The following is an 18850-nucleotide window of genomic DNA, read 5'->3' on the forward strand; positions in this document are numbered from 1 at the left end:
GATTGCAGATGCATGCACATTATAGATGACTGTTGTGATATTGATTTCAATATAAGTTATTCCATCTGTCATACACATTTAAGTATTATTTTTCATGTTTAACACATGTTGTTTATTACTGTATTCAAAGGCAAATAAATAAAAAAACGATATAAACTTAACTTTATTGAGCTTATTTAAAAGAATACCACAACACACTTTATCGACACAAACATTTGGCAATACGGTGATGAGTATTTTTCTTCACACTATGAAATATGATGAATATTCATTCTCGCACTTCTTTGTAGTATCAGTATCATCGCAATATGTTACATTTAGACAACAATGTACTTTTGTTTTCAAACAGAATAATAACAAATCATTTATGTTAAACCTTATTTGTCTCAAAATGACCATATTTATTGTAGGAGTTTCCGATTCGATTCTATTATGTTTTAAAATTCCTTTGAGTATTTCGATCTTCTCTTTTTTTTTAGCAGACACAAACATAATACACATTACAACTGATCAATAAATATATAAACATTTACATTCCTGACATTCCATTCCATTTCACAAGTATACATATAGTTAGTATGTAAAACATTTACTATGGTATAAAACATTTCATATAATCATTTACAAGTTTTTGTCTCGGATGGTTCCATTTCAAAATATGCAACATTTGTATGTTCGGTTCGACCCTCTACCAGTCAGCGAATCCTTCCCCTTGTGCCGATAACTAGAACGAACTTTTTTCTTCTTGGATAAGCTTATGATAACATATAGTAAACACTGCCGTTTCGCTATCAAGAAAGGGAATTGCAGTAAGTCAATCTACACAAATACATTAAACTGATGAAAATGCATTAAAAATTCTCACAATTGCCTAGACCTCGGAATCTGTTGTCGTCATAGGTCTATTTTCCTTAAATCTCGCATATAAAGTAACAAAGTTTGAGCAATGATTAGAATTTAGATCCCTAAAATCGAAAATTACCTGATGTGTGCATGCTTCAATTTATAATGCATGGTATTTTCAATATAAAAATAGACACGAATAACACAAAAATGATAAAGTAAACAACTATTAATTATGGCACTAAACATGTAAATAAAATTATTTTTAAAACTTTCTTCCATTGTTTAGAACCCAATGCCGGTATTTTCACCCATACATACGATTTTTACAGTTTTTTACTCTTAAAAAAAATCATATCTCGAGACATGTTTTTTTGTAGAAATTTCAATAAATTACAGGATTTTAGGAGCTTCAAAAGGAAGAATATTTCGAATACTGCTTTGCCTTTGAAAATGAATTGATAGGTTGAATAATTGCAGATATCGCATTTGACATTTTTTACCAGGTTATATTAAAATTTTCTTCGGTTTGTCATTTCTAACGAGATATTTCATTGAGCTCGATTAAATATCACGTGAGAGTAGAAAATAACATCTCTCTTATCAGCTTCATCTGCATTAAATTTTTTAAGTATTCAAATAAAATGTATAATAGTAAAAAATACTAAATATTTGCCAAATTCTTTCAAAACTGTAGTTTACAGTCAAGTATAAGAAGGACTGCTTGTGAGGAAATAAACATACTTGAGAAATTAGACCATTTAATATTTTATACTTGTGATCAAGGGTTTACGAAGGAAAGTCGTCATAATGACCATTGCTATACAGTGCGCAAGTTCACAACAGTAACAGTTTGATTCTACAAATAACAACAAAACAAAACACTAATAGCCTAATGGCAAGACATTGCAATACAAAGCATATAAAACAACTACAAGCCTGGACTCTTTCCTATATAACATTGTACAATCAGTTTTCATTGTAAATATCCACAAGTTTACATTCGGAATATAACAAACAGCAAGCGTTTTTTCACATCTCGACTTTTTGAACCAGCTTATCTCCAATTACTACAGAATCTTTATGTGAATTTACAATTTCATGATTGAAGTTGATAATTCGGGCAATGCTATAGTTAGGTCTAATCAAGTTCGATACTCTAATTTCAAAAGCAATAAGTTATTTTTCTGGCTAAAACAATATCCCATTTTGATTAAAATTCCTTTAAACTTTTGAGTTTATAGCCAATAATGCAAAGTCAATGATAGAAAAGGTTAAATTTGTTGATTATATCTTAAAACGCTTCTGCAGTTATTTGATTAGACGAAGAGAGACGTATGAACTGTCAATGTTAGCTGATGCTACAACTTACTTTTCTATTCACAGATTAATCAGCTAATCATCTAACGAATTACTTGAATGTATAATGCGAGGTCACGTTTCATTTCTATTAGATACATAAAATAATTTCATTTCGTTGTAATCTGACTTTGGTATTGATGTTGTAAGAAAAAATATCTGGTTATAAACCCTGCACACATATAACAACTAAATTCTTGACAATTAACAAAGCACAAATATAAAAGTTTCATTTATATTAATCAAAACGCTTTTGGCAAATTTTAGAGAATAGCTTTACAAATATCTCTTAAAAAATCTATCGCTAATACAACAAATTGCAATAACTATAAACCTTACACTAATTGTAGTAAAAAGCATTACACTAAAATAGATACGGAACAATTCTGTGTGGTACTCTCTCGCAATAGTCCGTCCAGAAGGGGCCATACTTCAAACTACATTTGTCGTCGTCTCGGTAGCTACGGTGCGTTAAGAGTACAGTGAGGAAAATGACGTAAGAAAATGGCATGAAATTCTCAAAGCCTGCTGGTAATGTCCAGAACAAGGCTAACAAAATCTCAGGTATGTAGTGGAAATGGCGAGAAAGTCCCCACCATCCGGAGGCTAGAAGTATACTTTCCTTCTCTTGTCCATCCTCAAGCGTATATTTGGCTCTTATGATGTTCGGTTTCTTTCCCCATATGAGACAATCACCGTCTGCTGATCGCACACGTTGTTTCTGCCAGTCTGCGAAATAATTAACAGAGATCGCCAGTAGTCCACAGGTTAAAATAAATGTCGACCAGAACCAACCAAGATAAACGGGGTTGTTTACTAGATAGAGGCTAACTGAGGCATATAAAGAAGGTACATATACTAAGCATCCCCAACATATATAATATCCAGCGCGGTCAACCATGATGTCTATTGTGCTTAGATATCCTGCTTCCCACCAAAAGAACTTTGAGATATATGCCAATTGCAAAATTGCTGATACGACCATACTATCAACAAATCCATGAAGTTCGTAGCTCTTTAAAGCATGTATATAAACAAGCACGGCCCAAATTGTCATTCCAAATCTACAATTAGTGAAGACTTTGATGTCAACTCCAAGTACACGAGGATAGAGTTCGGTTCCCCAGTAATAGTCAAATATGATGTTTCCAGAAGACCCACAGTCAGTTGAAGACGGTGAATATAACCCTTTAATGTATAGAAAGATGCAAAATATAGCACTTAAAACATTAAGTGTTCCGAGAATGTCACCAAAGTTATCATAAACTACAGATGGCGACAAGTTATACGTCTTAAGAATAACGGTCAAAAGAAATAAAGTAGTCATGGTAACGACATAATGCGAGAATCCATTGTCTTTGTAAACTGGAGTGTTTCCTTTTGGAGTAATTGGACCTCTGACCTGCTTTCCTGGTAAAAATTTCATCAACAGTAATGCCCAGATGCAATAGCCAAATACGACAGAAAGTGCGAAGTTGCTGCAAATATTAACATCTCCCCATAACTCCTTTAAAGAGTCCAACATTGACGCTTGGGTAATGGAATGGACCATGTTTCCGTAACTCCCTTTGTGTTTTGTAGCTGTGTACCATAACAACATAACGAAATTTGGTGTTGATACCATCAGGAACACAGGAACAAATATTTTATTGAAAAAATCCCGGTTACGCTGTGTAACACCAATCTTTTCCAATTTTTCATATCCTTCTTTGTAGCCATGGAAACCATTACTCAACATGTCTGATCCCGTTACAAGGTCTTGTTGCTTCGAAGCGTTTTCCTTTCTCTTCGACATATCTTATCTAAAATTAAATCAAACTTAAATAATCGAGAGGGTATATACAGTGCTTTTCGTCTGGTAAACATCAATCAAAGTGATGAAGTTCGGTGACAAACAGTACTTTTTCTTACTTTGTTGTAATTTTAAGCTTTTTTTATTAATCTGTTGTGTGTGATGTTGTGTGATAATGGATATTTCTGTATTCGCACTTAATGGTGTAAATGCAAATAGAATTATTTTTAAATTGTTAATTACTAGTAGACTCGAAAGATATGATAACAGTCAGATCCTTATCTCAATTTGAGAAGGAAGTGGTTATCTTCTTACAAGGACTGCGTTTCCGGTACGATTTTTAAAAAAAAGCATGTAGCGTTTATGCAGTGATGCATAGAATTTTCAATCGCATTGATACATGAATTTGGCTATCTTTGATGTCAAATATATGCAGGGGATCCATTCCTAATATCAATTATCAAACTCATGCATGGAAGTAATATAATAAATCCATGATTTCTGCAACAATTTTTGAAAAAGACTTCTTTTTCCGTAGAATCAATTGTTTATCTACGTTCTGAGATATTGACAGTTTTATATAAATGCTGAATTAGAAGTTAACTAGGATTTCAACTCACTCGGGCTAATTTGTAGTCCATTAGATGTTCATTATGTATTTGGTTTCTCAAACATTTGATGGCCAGCGTTCCTTTGGAGGGAGGGACAATATAGAAATTGGATACTGACGTGCAGTTGGGATTTAAATAAACACCAACATTTCATAAATTGAAGTTCATTTAAATATTTCAATGAAGCATCTATGTATACCCTCTTTTTTATGCTTGTTAGCTCCCTCCTGGTTGTAAAAACTCAAGGCGTTCTTAATCAAGATTAACTGAAAATGTGTACAGAATTTTCCAAAAGCTGTGCAGTTTGCTTGTATTACTTCCACCTGTATCAACATTCACTCGTAAAACACATTAGTAAAGTAGAAATAAAAGACAACAGAGGCTCCCGATGCCCAAAAATGAGGTTCTTAGTGTCGCAAATCAAATCGATGGGCGGGAGTGTAGTTAGACCTAGACCTGAGCCAGGGCTGAGTGGTGCGTGTGCCCCCAATTTCATTGTTGAAATGGAAGCAAAACTGTGTCATTTTTTTCAAATATATAAATATATATGCATATCTAATAACCGTGTATAATTAACTTTTCAGTGGCATTTGAAATACATTTTAACAAAGTGCACCTGAGTACTAATTAAAGGATACACGAAAGTTTACTTCATGAACTCTCAAAATCCATGTACTTGAAGTATTTTTATCTTCATGTAAAATTATATCATATGCAATTAAAGTAACTAGTTGCTACGTCTACATGTTGATATATGTATATATGAAAAATGTAAATTAACTTACAAGCTGTGCATTTATCAGTCCATGTAGATATTTATAAAACATGTACACTCGGCTTGTCGTGTGTTATAGCATAAGTTTATACTTATGACGACCTTTTAAGCCATCACATTTCTCGTGTATGATCTCTTATATGACATACCTCGTTTATTAATTTGTCCTTCAGGTAGAAGCCTCTGGCTCTAATCCTGCACACGACCAGACCAATACACTTCTAAAAAAAGCATAAAAATGTCATCCACTTAACAGATAGCTATGAAAAAGGTGATCAAAAGAAAATTCCCTGTCACTAAAAAAAATATTTCAAAAAGAAAAAGCACCACGTTATAACATGTGTCAGTCTGATAAATACTACGAGCAGATTATACGAGATAAATCAGAATTATACACAGATATGTATCTTCCTGTTGAGGGAAATGAATGACTATTTATAACTGTATATAATACGTTTTTTGTTATAGAACATTTCGAACAAAACGCAATTCTTCAGTACTATTACGAACTAAAGCTTTTATCGATCACATGTCCAGTTATAAACAAGAACTGACATGAAAATTGCATTTCCCATCTCATGGAACAGAAGTTCCTTTAAAATGTAAGTTCTAAATAGAAGAAATATTCTGGACTATTAATTCTACTCGAAGAAATATATCAGTTTTTTTGTTTCTGACGGAATAAAAAAAGTATAGAATATTTATTCCGACAGTTTATAGCAAAGTTTCCAAAGGAAATTTTGTCAGGTAGAAAGAATATAATTGACTCTCGAACACCATGAAGGGTGGATATGTAGAAATATCATTTTGTCACAAGATCCCACGAGGGTACGGTACATTAGGAAAAAAGTCGGATGTAAAGATTTATATGCTAGTAAGTCATCTGTCGGATTGCGTTTCCTGTGTCATGGAACGGAAGTTCCTTTTTAATGTAAGTACTAAATGGAAGAAATTTTCCGGAATATCAATTACATTGGAAGAAAAATTACAGTTTTTTTTGTCCCTGACGGTATTACAACTCAAGTATAGAATATTTATTTCAACAGTTGATAGCAAAGTGTCGATAGGAAATTTTGTTAGCTGGAACAAATACAATTGACACTCGGACACCATGAAGAGGGGTTAAGAAAACAATAGCATTAGTCACATGATACCATCAGCTAGGATAGTACAATGAAAAAAAGTCCGATGTGAAGATTTGTATACAGTCTATTGCCGGATTAAACTTAAGGGATTTTGACACGTGTAACACGAATGTTCTTGTCTTCCTTCCATCACTACAGTTAATCAAGTACATTTCAAGTGTCCATGTTCTCTTTGAAGTGTTTTAGTTTAAGTGTTTTACATAACACCAACATTAATATTAGCTTGGCAACAGACCACAACTTGGCCTTATCACTTTAACTTCCTTCTTCTTATGTAGAAGTGTTCACTTAACAATATTCATTCTACCGATTTAAGATTGATCGTTTGGTTGCTATACTTCAGTGGCAACTATTTCAGGCTACTTTAGAACGAACAAGTAAGACCATACAACAGAGTTTTTGATATGCATTGAAAGAGAGAAGACAAAGAGAAGAACAGCATAATTTTGTCTACCCTGTTGGGACTATTACATTGCATACAATGTATGGCAATTTTTCTGCAAACAAGACCCATACTGGGTTTGCACCTGCGTCGCTGAATTCAATTGATTGAGGTAACATATACACTGAAACATAACTGATGAAGATGATTTCCAAAACTATGTTCAATTTAACTTCAATTAAAGTACTTTCAATGATGTAATGTTAAGGGAGAAAATTTTCCTTGTACAATGAGTGTTACAAAATTTCAAACAATCAGCAAACGAGAAATGGTTGCACGGCAGATGTAAAAATTGCTTATTCGCTATTACTCAACATTATCAACCTCCAGACAAATATAAAAGCATTCCCTTCCATATAGAAGCCAAGGAAATTTTGACAAAAAAAGAGTATTGTAAAATTTCAAACTATCAGCAAACAGGAAGTGGATGCAAAGCAGTTCTAAAAATTGCTTCCACGCTTCAACACACCAGTATCAAACTTTGACGAAAGCTATCTACTGGCAAGGTCTTTCGGACGGATGGACGAACGCGGACAGATCGACGGAGTAAGGCGGTTACTAGACTTGCTTTCACTATTAGCGACGAAATTAAAATTACTAGCGAAATTTCTAAAAGAAATTGCCTATTTTTTTTGAACTAGTTAAAATCTAGCTTTTTTCTTATGTATTTCTGTTTTCAACAACTTACCAAAAAAAAACCTAATAAACATGAAATAGCACAATATACTTAGTGAGTATAAAAACACATCCAAACTGGAAAATATAAAAATGTTGACAGAGTATAATGAGAGTATATGAATAAATAAATGAATGAATGAATGGATAAATTAAAGATTATTTCTTAAGAACAATTACATTTTTACTAAAAGTTTGTGGGACTGATGAAGGTAGGGTAATTTTACAAGCCACTGGAAAATGAAGGCCCGAAATTAGCCTTGCAGGAAAAAAAGTTCAACATAAATCGCCTTTTAACAGACAAAGAACGTGACATTCTTCTTTTTAATTTTTTCAGTAAAACAGTAACGAGGTCACAGACTGTTCACAGAACGTCCACATATGCACTTAATATTTAGGATCCATTTATACAGTGTGTAGGTTTCAACTCCATCACGAAAGTCGACATTGGATGGATTTGGTTATTACCTTTATGTCCTTTTTGGTCATATATAGCTTTACAAATGTTTCGGTTCTCATACATTTTTGACTTTCAAATATTCGGCCTTGAACATTCTTGATTGAGGTAAATCCAGAAAAGCGCTTCGGACGCATGAAATTTATAAAGTGTTTTTTTTTTTATTTTTCCGATACAGTGTGTAGAGGTAGAAATACTCTTCTTCTTATTTTTTGTATAAATAATGCATGTATTAAAAGTTCTAAAAGAGCAGAAATGCTAACATTATGTGAAACTATAATGTTATGGATCCATATCATTGTGTACGGATTTTGCCTAATAAGCGATTTTCCCTTTTTCTTCTATCTTTTTTGAAGTTTTGCATATATATCATATATCAGAGTGAAAATGTCTTACCTTATACGAAATCTTTATAATGTATTAATGTCCTTTTCCAAAATAGTTATGGATTGATATATAAACCTTACTATTCACTATAGCTGTAGGCGCTGAATTCAACAGATGTCATTTTTTCATCGTTTGATCGATAGATCGATCGTTATCATCTGGCGGAGCCTATTAATAATGCTACCAAGAAAATATTGCTTTCAATATAATAATTTCACAAACCGACAGTGCCTGTAGCAAAATATGTCAGTTTATCACATGATTAATTCCTTTCAGTATTCAATCTTATACTATTAGGATATTTTTATATTGGATATGATAAAAGTGTCACCTCTGGTCACTTGGTGGGTGAAAATTGGACAATTAAGGCCTTTATTGTTTACAGTTTATAATTTGACACGAGAAGTTTCATGACTTTTTTCTTGTGGCCTTGTCACTTGAGTTAACGATCATATTTTTTTTTATTATTGATCTAAAAGGAATGACCACCTTTACCGATCAAGGCAAAAAGACCAACTTTCATATGCACAACAGTAAAAACACACGCAAAAAAAAACTTGCAAAGTATATATCAGAAGAATAAGCTTTGACAAATGTGGATCCTATTTTCGTAATGCTAATGACTACTTTATAAAGATAAAGACTGCTGGAAAAATTACAAATTTCAGCTTAATAATTTCTTGTATTTGTTTATTTATAGGACAAATAGTATCAAACCCCAATACCGCGTGTTTTAGAGTGCTTGGAATGAATCCGAGTTAAGTGTGGCTTGATAATTTTCGGACTTTGCTCGACATTTAAATTCTAGACCCTCGACACTCCCCCCAAACCACAAAATTAAACAATGAAAAGAAATTTTGAGGTCAATGTTTTGTCTGAATGTAACAACATTTTCTATTTAAACAGGATTTGGCTGATTTCAGGGCTTTGTTTTGATGCTCTGAGATTTTATGTACTGCATTCCAAACGTAAAATAGACAGCATACCTGATGAAAGTTCTTCCAAGTAAACCTGTGCAAATTTAACAGAATTCAAAAATTCAAGAAATCAAAGAATTTAGATTTTATTTTCGTTCTTTTATATTCTAGGTTTCTTTACAAAGGAAAGTGTTAATTGCATGCCGAAACACAGAGGCTCGTATCATAGATGTTTTTGGGTCTGAATTAAGTGCCATCGACAGGTATGCATTTTAGATTGTGTATGTACGCAATCTAGAACGCATACCAGTCGACTAGCACATATTTCCAATCCAAAATCATCTATGATATTGACCCCAGTGCCTGAAATGTCATTTCTGTCTCTTCGGTGTTTTGAAAAATGCATTTCTATTTGAAATTCCAATTTCTTTAATGCTTTGATTATACCGAAATGTTAACCACTTTGCTTGATACTAATTTTTTTGGTGACCTTGGGTGTAATATGACTAAACTATTGAAACCAAATTACTCATCCTCATCCACGATAGAATCACTTTTAACGGAATCATCTTCGTTGCAGCTTTGTTTTTAAAAGTTCGACGACTCAGTGGTCGATCATCCGAATGACATCCAAATGACATTAGCATGCGTTTCACGGCGCCTCTTTTTCAAACACAAGACACGAAAGAACTATATAGCTCGACTACACGTTGATAATAACGCTGACAAATTGAATCCCCTAATGTAACATTATTATATTTATTAGCTGGACCGGTTTTTCAGTAATGATGTTGTGTTGTGTTTGGGATATTTATCGTTCCATTATTGGAATATAATAAAATTGTCTGGCTTTCGGACTTCTATGAATTGATTAATGCAGATGAAGATGTAAGAGACGTGGTTAGGATCAATATTACTCCAGCATGATTTTCAGTTTATTAAGACTGTATAATATGAAGACTAAAAGGTTTTTTAGAAACATCAGTAACGATGCATTTTGTCTAGGTTTTGTGCAGTGTTCATACTATAATTTTAGAAAATCTATTGTCTTTGGTTAAAATTAAGGAAAATTGAAACAAATGATGGAATTACCAACACTGAAATTATTTTCAGATACAGAATGCTCAGGCCAAACAAATAAGTATGTGAACGATTTCCTCCTTTAGAAAAATAGGGTTGATACGTAAGTTTTTAACCTTGAGTATATTAGAACAATCTGCAATTTTCAGTTCAAAAAAGGAAATTAATTTTTGTTCAAGGTAGGCATCTTGGGTTTTATAAGGAATGAAGATGAAACACTTAACACAAGAACAAGAATAGCAGGTAAGAGCTGAAAATAAGTTTGCACAAGGCACGATGAACATGAATATTCCGCAACACAAAATGTCGGAAATAATTGTGTACAAAAGTGTAAATAAAGCTTCGGAAAAAATGCGAAGCAACAGATGAAAATGATATATAGTCAATCCGCAACCCCCCCCCCCCCCCCGCCACCACCCGAATTTCAAATGTTTGTCCCCCTTGCACATTGCATAGTTGTAGCCGTAGATGCTATATGATAGCTGACTTTTGTTAAAGTTTTAGCTAAAAGTGATCTATGTGTACTGTTGTTATCAATGTAAGCTGGCTGTATGCATGGAGTTGTTACTTCTATTTGAGGTGATTGTGAATCTTTCCTTAGTAAATGTCTGCAATCATCGCAATTCAACTTTTTAAAGAATACAACAGTTTTATATCTATTCTGTAATTTCAAACGGTTCTCTTTAAACATCTTTAATTGTGAATAAAGTGACCCCTGCTAGTCTGAGTCTTAACTTTGTTCGCGTTTTCCGCACAATTTAAAACATTCCCGTACAAACATATATTTAATGCATCATCCAGGTTCAATCATCTGGATTTATCACGACTGCTGCCTCTCACACACGTGTGCATACATTTTTGGCAAATAAAGCATTATTGCATTAATGATTTAATAATTACAAACTTATGTTCATTTCGCATTATACTTAAAATTTGTTGGGGCAATCGCTGGGTATAAACTTCTTTGTTAATTTCTAAGGATATATTAGTGGCAAAAAGAATGATTGCCCCGAAGTAGAGTAAAATACGACTTTTGAATGTTATCATTATAAAAAAATATTTTTCTATAATTTATATGACGAATATGCTTAAATGTTCCTAACAGCAGTGCATGCGCATGATGCACCTTACTAACATATAATAGACAAAAAATTATTAAAGAAAATCTTAGAGAGAATTTTCCATCTGAATATATAATCGTCAAATTTGCCAGTATATATGCCTTAAAAAATAGACAAAAAAACGTCTTATGTATAAAATTCGAATTTCCTTATTTACTCAAGTGGCAAACTGCGAGCAGAATTAACAATTTCAAACGCCCTGCTCTCATCATCTGAAAATCCATCCTGTCACTAATTTAGGATTAGTTGATGGACAGAAAATGCCTACTACTGCTTGTCATGTTTGCGGAATGGATAAGTCTATTGGAATCTCCAAAAATTAATCGGATCTAAACATAATAACAGATGCGAAATGATATTATGCAATAGATATAGATGATAAAGAATTTATGTTTGGTATGATCAAGGAGGTTGTTACAACTCCTTCATTAGTATGATGTTGGCTCAGTATACCCATGGGTATATAACAAATTCTGGTAAACCAAGATTTCTAAAGCTCTGTGACTGTAATAAATATTTCCATTTTAGAATACTAAATGTATACACCTTCTCTTCACCCCCCCCCCCCCCCATGAAAAAAAAATTGTCATGTTTGCAGTTATTGCTAAGTACATATTTGCTAGAGGGAACCACAAATGTCAATGAGATAAATAAAAAGTACATGAAATGGCAATATTTTCTGAAGTTTTTTCTGAGAATTTTAATCAAATCTAGCAAGCGGTTTAAGAACAGTAACATTCACAGAGAGCTGGGACGATCGATCAAACGAACCCACGCCCGGATAGCATAAGGTTTCAAAATAAAAGACACCATTTATAAAATATCATCGTCGTAGCCAGAAAACAAAGTTTTAGCATGAAGCAATAAAACAATAATGAATGGCAATTAAATGCTCTTCCTATGTTCTTTCCTAAATGCATCTGTTACTAAATACTCAGCTCCTTAATTTATGTATGTTGATATACATAATGTTTCAGTTTCCATCAACACGTTAAATTGGTATCGCTAAATCCGATGCCTCGTGTAAGGTGAATGTAACGCTTTCAGCACGTAAAAGAACCTCCGGCAACATTTCTCTGAGTGGTCCGTATATACGTGTTTTTGCAAGCGTTCTGCATGTTAAAGAACCCTTGCAACAACTCTCTGAGTTGTTCGTGTACACGTGTTTTTGCAAGCTTTCTGTACGTAAAAGAACCCTTGCAACAACTCACCGAGTGGTCCGTATACTAATACCACGTGTTTTTGCAAGCTTTCTCCACGTTAAAGAACCCTTGCAACAACTCTCTGAGTTGTCCTTTTACACGTGTTTTTGCAAGCTTTCTGTACGTAAAAGAACCCTTGCAACAACTCACCGAGTGGTCCGTATACTAATACCACGTGTTTTTGCAAGCTTTCTGCACGTTAAAGAACCCTTGCAACAACTCTCTGAGCGGCATGATATACATGTTTTTGCAAGCTTTCTGCACGTGAAAGAACCCTTGCAACAACTCACCGAGTGGTCCGTATACCACGTGTTTTGGCAAGCTTTCTTCAAGTAAAAGAACCCTTGCAACAACTCTCTGAGTTGTCCGTGTACACGTGTTTTTGCAAGCTTTCTGTACGTAAAAGAACCCTTGCAACAACTCACCGAGTGGTCCGTATACACGTGATTTTGCAAGCTTCCTGTCCCTATTCAATTGCAACATTACTCCTTTCAAGTGACCGCCTAAATGTCTGGCATTTCATCCAGTCCAGTCTTCTCTGTGAAAAACCTTTCTATAGTATTTATTATTATTTTGTTTTCGTCCTGAATATGCATGAAATATTTGCCACTGGACTTTAATCAAACAACAATCAATCAATTGATTCACACTGTTTGTTTCTTACTAGTCAGATAATAAACTGGACATTGAATACATCAAATATACATGAATTTACCTTTATGTAAACGTAAATTCAGTCCGAGAACTCGTACCCGTTCCACCGATATTGCATCTGTTAAAATTGGTCGTGTCTTTTTTTAATTATATATTTAAAGTACTGAATTTCTTCTACTGAGAAACTTTTCAAATTTTTAAGAGGTGTTGTATCATTAAACATTATTTAGACAATGTGCAAAGTTAGTCGTTAAAAACTAATAAAACACATTTAAATAAATGCGAAATAGACGATCGTTTAGAATATATAAATCAATAAATGACTTTTTCTAAATCTAGATTCTTCACGCATATTGGGTGAATTTCAAGTAGGATATAAGAGCCACTGAGAAAGAACGAAAAACACGAATGCTTTATTGTGTTGTTTAATCTAGGTACGTGACGAATTGTTCTGGTTACACGTGACGAATAGTTCTGCAACAGCATGAAATTTTGTTTGCTTCATTTTGATTTGAAAAAAGTTAAACAGGTTAAGACAATGGTTTGATGGGGTTCGCGTTTCTCAGTCTTTAGTCTTTGAATGTAGTGTATTAAATATAAAAAGAAGATGTGGTATGATTGCCAATGAGACAACTATCCACAAGAGACCAAATGACACAGAAATTAACAACTATAGGTCACCGTACGGCCTTCAACAATGAGCAAAGCCCATACCGCATAGTCAGCTATAAAAGGCCCCGAAATAACAAATGTAAAACAATTCAAACGAGAAAACTAAATGCCTAATTTATGTACAAAATAATAAACGAAAAACAAATATGTTACACAGCAACAAACGACAACCACTGAATTACAGGCTCCTTACTTGGGACAGGCACATACAGAATGTTGCGGGGTAATACTGGTTTGAAGCCCCCCCCGCCCTTAACCTGGGACTTAATTATAGACAGTATTTTGTTCTTTCTTTATTTATCGTTTTACTCATGGTTTTGTATGTCTTTCTTCGACTTGCGAGATTTGATTGTACATCTGGTATCTTCCGCCTCTTTTTAACGTATATTGTCGAAATTGTTACCTAGCAAGAAACCACAAAAGAAGTAAATTAGTTACGTAATCTAAATTCATGATATTCACACACACAAATAATTTAATTCCCCTTAAGATATCGTGTTTTCGTACATATTCATCCTCCTTTAAAAAACTATTTAAATATACATTTATTTACGAAACGGGTTTCAAACCTAGGACTACAATGTTTAAAAGGTAGGTTGTGATTTTCTCATCAAATGATGTCTATCAAATTAACAGGAGAAGGTAATCTAAAAGAACAAAAAGTACATATATTGAATCTGTTATCCGCTTTGATGAGAACCTATATCATGATGACATAGATCTACACCTCGCCACGTATTTAAATGTACTAAATAGCCATTTAACAGTGCCATTTAAGCGAGTGTCATTATAATCCTCTAATTCATTGCTATTAGCATAATTTTCAGCTTATTAATCAAAATTACCATACAGCGGACGTATTTTAAATGTATTTATACAGAAATATATCGAATACAACGAAAATCACACAACTACGACAGATGAGATATTTTACCAACTTGGTTGGAATACAATGTATACTCTCTTCTTTTACTTGAGAAAAATTCACCTATATATTATGCGGGAACTTGGTCCCGTCTTTGTAATCTGTGTTGTAGTCTTTCTTTCATGATTTTATCAATTCTTTTTGCGGGGAACTGCTCATATTGATGTTACATTATTTGGGAACTAGCTTGGACTCGGCATGACAACGGGACCTTAAAAGACAATCCAGTCTGCTAACTACATTTTTATTCTGGTTCACAGTCTAATCTTATTTACAACAGTTACAATACAAATTACATTTCTTTTCCCAACATAGTTATACACCAAATATTCCGCGATCTAAATCGAACAATAATACAAAACCCGACAATAGTATATACGCGCCATAAATGAACAGTCAAGTCATTTGTTATCTCCACTTAACTCGTTTACTTTTAATATTTAATCAAGTATCAAAATAAGAATTGTATTTTCAAAAGTTATCTTTACAAAGAAGTTTAATATCCTTTTTATAAGTTAAGAACCTTTTATTTAAATCATTTACCTTAATATTATTTTTAACTTTGCCTATAATTTATTTAATCTATATCACGATTTTACTTGCGAATATGAATAAAATTTACTTTACTGGAAAACATCTTTTAAATCTTTAAACTCATTTCTTCTAAATTTATAAAAGCAATCTATCAAACAACAGTAAAATATTTACTAACCTTAAAAGACAATCCAGTCTGCTAACTACATTTTTATTCTGGTTCACAGTCTAATGAACCAAATAATTTTGCACGACTTTATATAGCAGAACTGGACTTCATCTGACACGTGAATATTTTGTTACTCAGTACAATAGTTTTCTTTGATCTATTCTAAATAAACAATGAAATATCGGATAAGGGTAGAATTACTTAATCTTAATTGTTCAAGTCTATTAATTTCAAAAGTATGTATAATTATCTTTATGCCTTCTAAGCTGACACATTTATCAATTAGCCGGGGAATATGTTTGAGACAACGTTATTAAATATGTTTTAAAAGATAAAACACTTACATGATAATTTTAGGAAATTGTTCTATACACAAATTAAACTTTCTTAAACTTGTTTTATTTGTTTTATTTACGTTCATTTCTTGGTTTACTTATTTTGTAATAAATATTCTCCTTAACTTCTGTGCATTTTTCCATTATTTAACAAAACTTTACTTGTAATTTATTAGTAAATACTATCTTTAAATATCACGCATTTTTGCATCATTATATATATAGTTATAAGATTCTATATGTACGTACAGTCTAAAAGTGTACATTTTGCCCACGTTTCTTTGGAAGAAATGTGACTGCCATATGTTCAAGCGATTTTCAACCAAAAAAATGTTTACATTTTAAACACCAGAAACAGAACTTATTTAAAGAATTATAAACAATCAGTCAGAAAATATAACCAAAAGTTCTTGTCATAGAAATTCGATGAAAAATCCCGATCCCTTTGAATTACAAATCATTCGAGTATATATTATGCGTAACATTTCAAAGTGTTATTGTCAGTCTCATTGGCAATTTTCGTATAGCTCTGAAATAAGCACTGCTATTAAATGTAATCAATAACTATTAAGCAAAGATTCTATCAGGGGAAATTGTATTCAAATAATTTTGCTCCAGCATTACAAATGTCAAATTATACCGAACGGGCAATCAGGGACCAACATTAACTATGTGTGTAATAATTTACACCGGAAGTAAAGCCACCAACAATCAATCAGTTTTTGTCACAAATTTGATAAATTACTACGCACTTCAACTTACTTCTCATTCAAGATATTCTCTGTGCACATTTATACATCACATAAGCAACAAAATACCAACATTTTATTTTGCGCATATTTAGAACCGTCTTTGAAAATCTCGAGAACTAGTACAAATGTAGTCTTTAAAAGGTTTGTCAGTTCGGTGGTATATGTATATTAATGAAATTTCAACAAAATAGGTTGGAATCGCATTCCATTTTATTTTTTTGTCACAGTATGTACTTCAAATCGTGTTTTTACGGCAATGCTTAAAAAGTTTGATTGAGCTAATATTTCATGCCCGTTTGTCATACAGGACAATGGACAAAGTTTAAAAAAACAGTCACACACACAAAATTGAGTCAAATTCCAGTGACGTTATTTAATGTCGGTATCTATTGTGACCACCATGTGCGGCTAACACTTTTCTACATCTCCTTAGCATCGATCGAATCAACTTTTTGATTATTCGTACTTGTGATATCCTTTGACATTCATATTGCAATTTTGACCGAGTTGGTCTAATGATTGACTTGGGGGTTAGCGTTGACGGACGCGTCTATCAAGTTCGACCCATAGATGTTCTATGAGGTTCAATTCTGGTCATGGCAATACAATATTTGATGTTGTTCTGTGTAAGGAAATAATGTATATTATATACGTGGGTATCTTTGCTGTATTGGGCCGAGCTTTGGCCTGCTGAAAAATCTCCCTCTGACATTGAACCAGTTTTATACGCGATAGTTTCACGGTGATTTAATAACAAGTTTCTTGTGGAATACACAAACAATTTGTCTTGCACACTATAACCGCAACCTTCATTTTTCAGGTCTTATATAAAAATACACTTGCGGCGAGTTTCGAAAATACTCGTACCGGCATTTTGTATTTTAAATACTAGTACACTTTTAATTACTCGCTTACATATTTAGATATTTAATACCATTTTTATTTATTCATTTTCAAATACAAGTATATTTAAAAAATCTGACATGTTTGTTTCCTTTTTAGCAGAGCATATTTTTGATTAGTTACACGTGCATTTTTGTTAAAGTTTAATATAGGTATGTTTAAACAAAGACAAAGTAAAAAAGCAATCTTTTTTTCATTTTAAATAGTATGTTATTTGAATATTCGCCCATCGATACAGACTGTAATATAGCTTCAACTTAAGAGAAGAATGGTCATTTAAATATTAAATTTGCAACCGCATACTTTTAGGTAATAATGTAAAAAAATTGTACTTACTAAACACAACAGAGTCGTTCCTTTTTCCTGTTCTCTTCGATGCAATATAAAAATTCGATTCAATCAACTGATTCTATTGTACATTGACATACACACACACAAAGAAACTTCTGCTAATGTGATTAAACAAGTAATGGGGTGATCGTCATCTTCCAGTCAGCTGCTTAATTTGCATGATGATTCATCCCGCACGCGCATATTTTCAGTCTCATAGTTTTTCTCGCTTAGCCGTGAAAAACGTCTGAAAAACTGTGGAATAGCATATCATATATTGTGCTTTGTATTTCTTAATAATAATTGCTAAATGGAGATGTTCAAATAAATGTTTTCACAGTTAATTAATATTATCAGTGATAACAATAATTACTGCTGAATGGTAGCGATGGGACATTGATGAATATGTCTGTATCGATCAGAGAGGAGAAAAACGCTTTTTCATTCATTATAATTGATTCTATGGTAATGAACAAGACTAATACAGTTAATGATACATGGTTACAAAATATTTAAACGAGATAGAAGGAAAATTATATCATGGAAAAACTGAAAGATATATTTATATAGAGATTGAAAAATAAGAATAAATTAATTCTAATTATCGTGTAAGTAAATACTAGTGCTGTAGCTTGTTGCAAATATAAATCATAAACAAACACAAAAATTGATTTGAACGTATAAAAGCAAACATAAATTAAGAGTTTTCTGTCCTTCGTTCGACTTCCAATAACCTGTTATTTTAATTTGTTGTAGATTTGAGGGATTTA

At 32.8% G+C, this 18850-nt stretch overlaps 1 protein-coding gene across 3 annotated transcripts; it reads right to left on the bottom strand.

Moving 5' to 3' along the window:
* Positions 1–150: 150 nt before the first annotated feature.
* LOC127701228 (uncharacterized) lies at positions 151–18481 on the bottom strand. Of its 3 annotated transcripts, none has more exons than XM_052205048.1 (3): positions 18087–18481; positions 5530–5601; positions 151–4004 (listed from the first exon to the last, which is right to left on the bottom strand). In XM_052205048.1, the coding sequence occupies exon 3, from the start codon at positions 3995–3997 to the stop codon at positions 2567–2569; it is 1431 nt and encodes a 476-aa protein (XP_052061008.1). In that variant the 5' UTR covers positions 3998–4004; positions 5530–5601; positions 18087–18481; the 3' UTR covers positions 151–2566. The 3 variants fall into 3 exon arrangements, with proteins under 3 accessions (XP_052061008.1, XP_052061018.1, XP_052061025.1); XM_052205058.1 differs by lacking the exon at positions 18087–18481 and adding an exon at positions 8496–8716; XM_052205065.1 differs by lacking the exons at positions 5530–5601; positions 18087–18481 and adding an exon at positions 5391–5516.
* Positions 18482–18850: the final 369 nt, after the last annotated feature.

Source organism: Mytilus californianus, unplaced genomic scaffold, assembly GCF_021869535.1.
Source record: "Mytilus californianus isolate M0D057914Y unplaced genomic scaffold, xbMytCali1.0.p SCAF_1, whole genome shotgun sequence".
NCBI lineage: Eukaryota > Metazoa > Mollusca > Bivalvia > Mytilida > Mytilidae > Mytilus > Mytilus californianus.

Bases quoted from the DNA above. Each gene is read 5' to 3' on its own strand.
- LOC127701228 (XM_052205048.1), bottom strand. From the start codon at position 3,997: ATGTCGAAGAGAAAGGAAAACGCTTCGAAGCAACAAGACCTTGTAACG.